Here is a 10,770-nt window from a genome sequence, read left to right as displayed (position 1 = left end):
TTCTACAAAAAAAAATTTTGAAAATTACTAAACCCTGAATTAGGATTGTTTTTAACAAGATTTGACTACATTTAACTTGTAACCAATAGCTCATTTTTGTACGAATTCTTGATTTGATATGTAGTAATTTTCATAATCTTTTTGTGAGATTTTTCCTTCTTATTTCCCGTTCTCCAAGCATAGAAGCTAAGAGAATTAGCTTTTTTGGAGTTCAGGCTTTTTGATCATTTTGTAGGCTGGAAGCACACATATCATATCACTACCAAGTGTATAGAAAATAAACCTCGTAATTGCTGGTGTGAAATGGAATTACAACCTTCTGTTGAATATGATTAAGAAAGGTGTTTGTGTGTCTGTACACATGCTTCTAAAGCTACTTGATTAGCTAACACACTAACTACCATTTTGAAGCAATGAGCACAACACTCAGTAAAAAAAAGTGGTCTTATCATGAATTTTATACTTGTGGGTGATGTGAAGCTTATAGCCTGAGATGGTAATTGATTTCGATGCCAATCAATAGTGATATTTGGAAATGTGTGGGGAGAGTCTCTTTTGACAATACTTATGAACATGTAATATCAAAATCTAAGCTCTAAGCTTATGCCTTGCTGTCTATGCATCATACATCAGTAGCCTTTGAATTACTATTTTCTCAACTTGAGTTCATTAGATTTGATTTTAGAGTTGTTATAATTGATCGTTTACACAAGGTTAAAAAGTGTTATCATCACCATTATGCATTAGTAACACATAATCGTGATGATAATTTTACAGGTCTTATAATTACGACTGAAAGTAATATATTATAGTAATGCCAGCATCAAGTTATTGTTGAGACTTATGGCCAGGTTGAAAATTTTTTGTTTGGAATTTTTATTTGTATTTTTTGAGCTTATATGGGTTTCATTAGGTAGGGTGGGCCTTGTAGCCTGATCACTTTAAGTTTAGGCTCAATAGCATATTTTTGGTTCAAATTTCTCCCAATTCAACAAAATGTACTTGAAGTCATCTGATTATCAGATAGTATCAACTCATTTAGTAGTACATAAAATGAAGAGAAACAAAATTAAAAAGAATAATTTAATTTTAAAAATATAAAATGGCATAAAATGATATCTTTATTTGCAAATTTACCATCAAATGAAGGCCTCAATTTCTTCATCTACCCAGTCTCCAAACTCCCAACTGGAAGTGGAAATTTGTTGTGGACGATGGGTCCGACAATTTTTGAAAAATGGGCCTGACGTTTTTATTGGGCTTCTGGTTTTGGGCTCATTGAAGCCCATGACTGAATGTACTTCTCGCCTGTCGTGATTGATATCCTTATCTATCATAATCCTTTGTTCCTATTTCCGCCTTCGCCCTGAGACGCTCACAGCGGCCACTCTTCCCTCGTCCCGTCTCATGACACTTATATTTTTATTTTTATTGCTTTTTAAAAAAATTATTAAGGCGAAGTAATTTTAGGGGGACGATCCCCTAAACATCAAAATTCAAATCTAAATCCCTCAATATGGCATTTCACGTTGCTTGCCCAATTACATGGTTACTTCTCTTCTCGCGCCTTCTCTACAATATAAACTCTTGCTCTTTATCTCCCTCTTCTCCTTTTCATTTCCATCTCACAAAGTTTCCATTTTTCTGTTTTATTTTGGTGTTTCAGTCGCCGAATCTGCTTCTGCTCGCTAGGGTTTCCTCGCGCCCTGCATACATCGAAGGCCAAGCATGAGTTCCTGGACGATGTGGCAAGAATCGATGAGTTTCTCAAGGACCCTTTGGGAATTAGGGCTCCAGAAAGGGAACGGACCGTGCAAGTCGTGGTCCCTAAGGTTGTGCCGCCGCCGCCGCCTCCTCAGCGGCAGTTGCAGTCAACGGCGGCGGCTGATGGGGTCCCGGTTGTTGATGAGGTGGACGAGGCAGTGTCAACTAAGGCTAAAAGGGTCGCGTTGCAGCGGAAGGGGGCTGCCGCGATGATTGCTGCCGAGGAGTACGCCCGTCAGTTTGAGTCCGGGGATGCGGTGGTGAGGTTTTGGGGGCGATTTCTGGGTTGATTTTTTCGTTAGTGTTTGGATTTGTTAATGTTGTAGCTTTTGCTTACGTTTCTTGAAATTTAGCGGGCTAAAATGTGAAATTTGATTTTCTTTTTTGTCCACCACGTGTTCTGACTAATTTGATTTCCTTGCACTCAAATCTTGACTGATGGGAGTTTACAGAAGAATTATACATGTGGGTGAGAGGTTCTATAATTTTAGTAAATTTAATTTCGATGCTGACAATCCAATGGGTGGGGCAGAGTAGGCGTTCTGTTTTGGCCTATTAAATTTCTTATGTTTGCTTTGGTCCTCGACATGCTGAAGAGGGGAAAAAGCTTGATACTTTTTTTTTTTTGGCATTGAATGTGTCCTGTTAAAAGTTGAAGAATGGAAACTTGTAGTCACTATCTGACATTAGTAGTATTTTTTATGCCCCTTCTGATTTCAAAATGGTGGAATAAATGATCTTGCATGCAATTTTAAGAGACTTCATATAAGCTTAAGTCGCATATGTTAAATTTTTAATGTGTGTAATCAAACTCTTATGTGCTATAGCGTATGGAATGCTTTCTTCTTTTTAATTAATGTGATTATATATATAAATAGGACGCATCAGGAAATCTTGCTGGAGAAGAGCATGGGAATTTGAATGTCAAAGTCTTTTGCCGAATGTGCAATCGTGTTGAAAATGAAGGGAGTGAAAGGGCTAAAAAAATGCTTTCATGCAAAAGTTGTGGCAAGAAATACCATCGGGGCTGCTTAAGAAGTTGGGCTCAACATAGAGGTAAGAAGATATATCTGCCCATATCCTAACACGGTCCAGCTTTCATTTATTACCATTCACCAAGTATTTATTGTTGATTCTCATTCTCTGGATCTTTATTTTAGATTTATTTCATTGGAGTTCATGGACTTGTCGTGCTTGCCGAATTTGTGAGGTAATACGTGATGGGCAGTACTGGTGAGCTTGTCTTTTTTTCATGTTACCTTGTATCAGAGACTTGTTTGTTTTTGACTTTGTAGGTGAAAAATGATTGTTTGCTCCCATAATCTGGATTTTTTACTGTTTTGCTGTAATATTTTCATGTTACCCTGGATGGAATGAAATCATGTTTGACCCTCATTGACACCAAGTTGAATATGTAATCCTTGTTTGATTCAAACCATGTAGCCTACGTCACCTAATGGGATAAGGCTTCTTGTTTTCAGCTTGATGAAGTGGTATTTGTGCATTCTAAACAGCCTGAGTATGCAGCTCGGATTTTTAGTTTTGCTTATGTAACTATCACAGCGGAGGTGAAATTTGGATGTTTAATATAAATAAAACTAGAGGTATAAATTGTTTTCATCACTGTAGTTGAATTAGGAGATCTATTTTACCATATAATGCGAGTTATATTTTATATTGGCTTGGTGGTGCACATGCTGATGCATCTTTGAATGAATTTGTTATGGATGATTCTTCAATTTTAATTTAAAATTATTATACAGTGCAGTACTAGACATTGATTGAATTATGGACGTGAAAATATAGCCATGAAAAATTTTACACTCAGCAATGTTCTTCTGTCCATGTTATCGGACAGTGGTTCTATTGGGGAAAAATGTGATCAGACAGTAAGATTACTTACGAGTGATTGTTGTGGCAGGCTGGTGTTGTTGTTGTTCCCTCTCTGTGCCACATCCTGTTATTGTGCTAGTTTAAAGGGTTTATAATTACTCTCATGTTCCTGCTTTTGAAGTTGCATAGACAATGATATCAATTGCTGCCTTCTTCATTTTGGTTTGTTACAGCTCTTAAATGATTAATTGAATATCGGTGATTCTTAGCAGTTAAGTGGCCAGTGCTCTGATGTTGCAATATTTTTTTTGTTTTGTTTTGTCTTTAATGCTAGTCTTATGATCTATCTGTTTCCACCAGGCTTGTAGAAGGACAGGAGATCCAAGTAAGTTCATGTTTTGTAAAAGGTGTGATGGTGCTTATCATTGTTATTGTCTACATCCTCCTCACAAGGTAGAGTCTGCATCACATATCACCAACGATCTCAATATCTAGTTATATCATTTAATCTGTGCATTATGGATAATGCAGAATGTTAGTTCTGGGCCTTATTTGTGCTCAAAACATACAAGGTGTCACAGCTGTGGATCCAATGTTCCTGGAAATGGTCTAAGTGTGAGGTAGCGATTTGCCTTTGTTTTATACTTCATTTCTGGCATTCCAAACGTTTGTTCTTATGATTAAACCCTTTTGTCATGACTAATTTACCATTTGAGACACACATTTTAGTGTATAATATCGTACTTTACACTCTTTACAACTTGAGCCACATAATTGACTTCCTGCAGAATTTATATATTAGTGGATTAAATAGGACAACTAAACAAAAAAGAGTAAATAAATTGAAAAAAGATATCCTTTTAAACTCGTGGATATCAAAGACTGAAATTGACAATGATATATTTAGGGGGTGGTTTGTTTTAAAAGTGATTTCACGGTATACAAAGTAAATCCATGAGAGTAGTTTTGTCTTGATTTGTGTGAAAGCATTAAAAGTGCTTTTTCTTAATTCCAAACACGCCCTTAGAAGCCAAATTGATAGTTAAAACTCTGTCAACTTGTGAAGTATCTGATGGGAAACATTATTAGGGTTAGGATTGTTTGGATTCTTTGTTTTATGTAAATTAAGATATTTTAATTATCTAGATTATTTTTTAGATTTAATTGTCTTGAATCAGGACTTTTCTTTTATTTAAATAAAGATTCAGAATTTGAGTAGCTTAGATTAACTAGGATTAGGACTAGGACTCTACAAGTGGCCCTATGGTTATGGGATTAGATCTGTTGGCTTATCTAAGTATTGAATGAATTCTGAGTATTTTTCAGTGTTCCCCTCAAGCTTTCTATATCTTCGCTCCCTTTCTTTCTATCTCCTTCTCCCTCCCCCTTTCCCTTTATTGTTTTTCATCAAGGTCACAGAGTCCAGTAGTTAGTACTTGATGCTGTCTGAGAAATTTAAAGGAGGACAAGTCGCATTGTTATTTTACACACAAATTTCCCTATCTTATTATCATGTTTTTCATCATATACATTCTCCAAAGTTTATAAGAATACTCTGGTTTATGTATCTATTACGTTTTTATCCTGTTGGGTAGTTAGTGGTTTTTCTTCCTGCAGATCCTGCATGTTCAAATTGAGACCTGGACTTACCTTTTTTTTTTTTTTCCCAAAATTTTTTAGGTGGTTTCTAGGATACACATGCTGTGATGCTTGTGGAAGATTGTTTGTGAAGGGAAACTATTGTCCTGTTTGTCTGAAGGTACTGATCGTTGGTTTTGCTATTATCTTCAGAAACAGGAGTTGGAACATGAGTTCTGAGTCAAATTTACCTTCGGTCCCTTTCTGATTGAATCACTTTCAAAATGTTCAACTATGACTATGTAAAGAGGCCATTTGATTATCGATCCTCAATAAGTCTGAGGACTCTGGTGATGCTGTATGATGTATGAAGTATCAGATATGAATTATTTGGTCTGATTGATTCTTGAATTAAAATGTTAATTTCATTGGGTAAATAATCCATTCAAAATTACCACGGGGTAAGCACATGGAACAGTTTTGGTAGGAATTTTGTTGACATTATTTTGGTTTACTTCTCTAAGGTACTTATCTGCTGGATTCTTATGTAATTTTTAGGATTCTTGAACTTAGCTATTGGTTATACATTCTCATTTATCCTTGATTTATATAGCAATTGAAGTGTGTGAAGCACTTTGTATACAGACATTAACCTTTTTGAAATATTTCTTTGTAGTTTGACATAGGGTTCTATACAGCTTTTCCTCCATCCTGCCGTCTTTGTAAAATATGAAGTTGTGTTTGCATAACTAAATATTTCTGGTTTTAAGTTTTTGGCCACCTTTTCATATCTATAACTGATTGTTTTTGACTTTGATGCGGACTGGGATAGTTATAGGCTCAAGAAAAAGTATATGGGCTGGGAATAAATTAGAAAGTGGACTGATTTCATTGGGTTTTTTTGTAGGTCTATAGAGATTCAGAATCAACACCAATGGTTTGCTGTGATATTTGCCAGCGTTGGGTGCACTGCCAGTGCGATAATATAAGGTTAGGTTACCCATATTAACCTTAGAATGTTGTGGAGATCCCCTGATTTTGCTGTGTAATATTTGCAGTTCCAGATATATATTTTGATTGATGGGCTGTTGCATTTTTTGGGTCTATACATGCCTGTCCACAGGCAGTGGTTATTGTTATTAATATTTAATGTAACAAATAGATTCTTGTGTTTAAAAGTACTATTTTATCTATTTTCAAGTTGGAATAACTAGTTCGGCATATTTATTCATGTCAAAATGCTAGCAATGATGTTATAATATGTTGTAGTTTGATAGTTTTCATCCTTTCGGTCCTAATATTTTATGGTAGTGAGTGGATTAGTTATTTAATTTTCAGTACGCAATCATGTATTTGAAGGTTATTGAGGAGTCAACGCATAAAAGGAAATTGTTATCGTTATTGTTGTAGATAGGAAGTTGTGAGCTTTCTCTTGTGAGGCACAGCTTGTTCAGTATTTGCAGCGTATCTTTTGTTTTTCCTTTCTACAGCTACTGCCTTGAGTTGTCAGTATTTGCTATTTTGCCTTTTTTTTTGCAAAGCACCATCTTTATTGTCTTCTCAGTTCAACGGGCTTCTTGAGGTTGTTTATTGATAGAAAAGTTTTGCAGTGATGAAAGATATCTTCAATTTCAAGTGGATGGGAATCTACAGTACAAGTGTCCTACATGTCGTGGGGAATGTTATCAGGTATTTGGTATGCCTTGAATGGGTCTCCTTACTGCCTTTCGCGGAAGGAACTCATTGCAATGGAGTATTTATAGTTTGTGTCTATTGCAGGTCAAGGATCTCGAGGATGCTGTCAAAGAACTTTGGAAGAGAAGAGATATTGCTGACAGAGATTTAATCGCCAGCTTGAGAGCTGCAGCTGGTTTACCAACTCAAGAAGAAATATTTTCTATTTCACCGTATTCAGATGATGAGGATAGTGAGCCTGTAAAAGCAAAAAGTGAATCTGTGCGATCGTTTAAGTTCTCTCTGAAGAATTTCTCTGATCACTCACCAAAGAAGACTAAAGATTATGCAAAGAAATGTTCAAGTAAAAAGTATCCCAAGAAAAGGGACTATCAGACTGGTAAAACTGATCCAAGTTTGGAAGGACACAGTGATGTCAAATCTGTGCATAGTTTGGATGATGATATCCAATCCCAGAGACATGAAGGTCCTGATGTTTATTCTTCACCTGCTGGTGGAAGCCTGAGTCAAACTGAAGGTTATGCTAATCAGCCAGGGACTTTGAAACAGAAGTTTGTAGATGAGGTGATGATCAGTGATGAAGAGAGAAAACCTAGAGTTGTTCGAATTAAGAGCAGTAAGGCTCAAACTCTTGATAGTGAAGAGGATACTGGAAAAAGTGGTGATAAGAATCAGAATGTGAAGGGAAAGAAGTTGGTTATCAATTTTGGTCCACGGAAAATTAACATGACTAATTCTCCACGGTCTGATACTTCAAGTTGCCAAAGAGATCAAGATCTTGTCAGCACCAATGGTATGTATCTCTATGAAGTTTAATCCTTTTTCACGTTTTGTTCCCTAATAACTTAAGAATGGAAGACTTTAGGACATTGTTAATGAAAGTCGGTTATGGTCAAGTTCTTATTTAGATTTGCTTCCCATGTGCATGCTAATAGCTAACTATTTCTTACACATTAACATGCCTGTTATTACATTTAAATGAGTCCAAATTTATGTTCTTGAATTTTAGATAGTCCCCCTCCCTGGGTTTTTTTTATTTTTATTTCCTTGTGTGACTTTTTTGGCTCAAATTTCGTATCAGGCAATGAAGATATTAGCCAATCAGGGAAAGGAGACAAGTTTATGTTAGACAGACATGATGGCACAGCTAGAAATGCTGATGGTAAAGGTAGGGTTTGGTTACAAATATTTGGGTTTTATTTCTGCAACACATTTTCTGTAGAACTTTCTGTTATACCATGGGTATTTGGAGATCTATTTCATTTTACCTTAGTTTCCTAAGAGAAATAATAACTTCAGTACATGGAACTTGCAGGAAATAGAGTTGATTCTCGGCAATCAAAAGATTCAAAGGCTTCAGGAAGAGAAGGAAATTTGATAAAGCCTGCAAAAATTAAGTCAGAAGTTTCCGAATTAAACTCAGGCTCCATTAGGAGCAACATTGCTGATGGCAGTGAATCTGGTCCCAATGAGCGAACTAGAATTTTGATTGGAAGGCGTCGTAGTGAGGGAATGACTGGTCAAGACGGAACTGTACAAACTATGTCACAAGGTGAGAGGATGTTTTTGGGGAAGCAGTCAGAAGGCAGGTCTGATGCAGATGAGACAGATGACAATGCTAATCATACACCATCACATTCTTTGCCAAAAGACTCTAAACCTTTACTGAGATTGAAATTTAAGAAACCTAGCATTGAAAGTCAAAATTCTCTTCACCGTGAGGATGAGAAGATTACAATCAAGGGACAGAGGTCAAAAAGGAAGAGGCCTTCACCTTTTATGGATAAAATGTCGAACAATGAGGATGAAGATGTAGCACAATCCCATCAAGATGGTGCAATGGATGAAATCATGGGTGCTAATTGGATATTGATGAAATTGGGTAAAGACGCCATTGGAAAGAGAGTTGAAGTCCATCAGACGTCTGACAATTCTTGGTTAGTTTGTTCTCTGCCTTTGGAAGTTCAGGCCAACCAAAAAAAATAAAAAAACTTGAAGTTGACTTGGCATACCCTGAACTTTTTTGGTCCAAATTGTGAAGATCTTTTTTCCTTTACATTTTTTATTTGCCCTTTTTATTCTCTAAGCATATGAGTTTCTAGATGTAAAAAGAAGCAAAAAGAGTATTATGTACACATAATTATGTGTTATTCCTTGCAAACCATATATATTGGGCATCTTTTTATTTAAAAAAATGAAAATTTGATATGCCTGCCTGTAATGATTCAATCAGTAGAATTCTTTTCCGTTAGAAATTTGTCTTGCTTGCATGAGCAAAATTATCCTTAAAGTTTGATGTGCATTACAGTTAACGTGTTCTTTCTCTTTTTATCCAGGCACAAGGGATCGGTCACTAATGTAATTGAAGGAACTTCAAAGATATCTGTTACCTTAGAGGATGGCAAGGTGAAGACCTTGGAGCTCCGTAAGCAAGGAGTCCGTTTTATTCCTCAAAAGCAGAAGAGATCAAAAGCTTGAAACGCTCAACCATTTCATTCTTGTTTATTCTTTAACGTGGAGACTGTCCATTCTTTTGATTTGAGAGGCAGCTTCATCTTTATGGGGGGCTCTTACTTATACTATTTGTAATCCTTGCCGTTCAGTGCTAGATGTGCCGCTGATATTTGGCTGAAGCACTTTCTTCTGGAACTAATTCAGTTTTCCGTGAAGAAACACGCTGCTTCAACTGAGGCCCCTTTTACAACTGCAAAATTTCATCCAGGGTTAGAGTTGTCTCATTTTTTCCCCTTACATGTATCTTATTTCAGGATGTAGTTTCCACATCTGATGTATAGGTCAACTTATTGCTGTAGAATGGGATTTTTTTTTTGGTTGGGATGATTCTGTAGAATGAAGACGGAGTGTCAGATTTATGGCTTATGTTGCTAGTTGTATTGTGCACCAGAGTCTTGGTGAGCTGAGATATTACTATTGGGAAATTGAACTGCTTCAGTTTGTCCTACCACCGGTAGTGGGTAGTAGGTGTTTCATACAAGTCTCAATATCCGTTTATTTCATGGAGATTTGAATTTTGGTTGTCTTCTTTTTGTGGCCAATCTATTTACTAATGTTTGGAAGCCTAATTTAAGAATTAGTAAACCAACTTCTCATATTGATTACTCAATATATTAATATTGATCATCTTAGATAACTTTTCTTATTCATAATATAGCTTTAGAAAGGTTTTCTTTTCTTTTTTGAAACTTCAAACCGTTACCTTACTTGGTAACTATTGAGAAGGTAAATATGTTTCTTATCTTATTCACATTGAGAATGAGAAAATATATACACAAGGGAGAAGCCTAGGCATTAATGGCTCATTATTAGGAGATAATATCGTATCATATTTAATCTGATCCTATGCTATCATATCTGATTTCCTATACTAATTACAATGTTATTTCATATCTTTACACTCCTCCTCAAGTTGGAGCATAGATGTCAATCATGCCCAACTTGTTACAAAGATAGTTAACCCGAACCCCATTTAAAGCTTTAGTGAGGAGGTCACCCAGCTGATCACTGGATCTCACATGTCCTGTTGAAATGAAGTTTTCCTTGAGCTTATCCCGAACAAAATGACAGTCAATCTCGATGTGTTTTGTGCGTTCATGGAACACCGAATTAGATGCTATGTGTAAAGCTGCTTTATTGTCACACCATAGTTTTGCTGGTAATGAGGTTTTAAGACCAACCTCCTTCAATAATTGATATATCCAGACTATCTCACACACAGATTGTGCCATAGCTCTATATTCTGCCTCTGCACTTGACCGTGACACCACATTTTGCTTCTTGCTCCTCCAGGATACCAAGTTTCCTCCCACAAAGACGCAATATCCTGTAATGGATCTTCTAGTGGCTTTTGAACCACCATGATCAGCATCACAAAAACACTCA

General features: G+C 36.3%; 1 protein-coding gene across 1 annotated transcript; it reads left to right on the top strand.

Annotated features, from left to right (window-relative positions):
• Positions 1 to 1,421: 1,421 nt before the first annotated feature.
• Positions 1,422 to 9,910, top strand: LOC114738921 (uncharacterized). The gene is made up of 13 exons (XM_028926982.1): positions 1,422 to 1,548; positions 1,667 to 2,024; positions 2,643 to 2,820; positions 2,925 to 2,974; positions 3,958 to 4,050; positions 4,129 to 4,217; positions 5,278 to 5,356; positions 6,083 to 6,165; positions 6,786 to 6,864; positions 6,955 to 7,663; positions 7,952 to 8,038; positions 8,186 to 8,807; positions 9,207 to 9,910. Exons 1-13 carry the CDS (start codon positions 1,517 to 1,519, stop codon positions 9,346 to 9,348), a joined length of 2,601 nt encoding a protein of 866 aa, XP_028782815.1. The 5' UTR covers positions 1,422 to 1,516; the 3' UTR covers positions 9,349 to 9,910.
• The last annotated feature ends 860 nt before the right edge of the window (positions 9,911 to 10,770 follow it).

The sequence above is a fragment of the Neltuma alba genome, unplaced genomic scaffold, assembly GCF_004799145.2.
Source record: "Neltuma alba isolate B1F8T4 unplaced genomic scaffold, ASM479914v2 tig00013723_pilon, whole genome shotgun sequence".
In the NCBI taxonomy this organism is placed as follows: domain Eukaryota; kingdom Viridiplantae; phylum Streptophyta; class Magnoliopsida; order Fabales; family Fabaceae; genus Neltuma; species Neltuma alba.
This window is presented reverse-complemented; position numbering and strand designations above follow the sequence as displayed.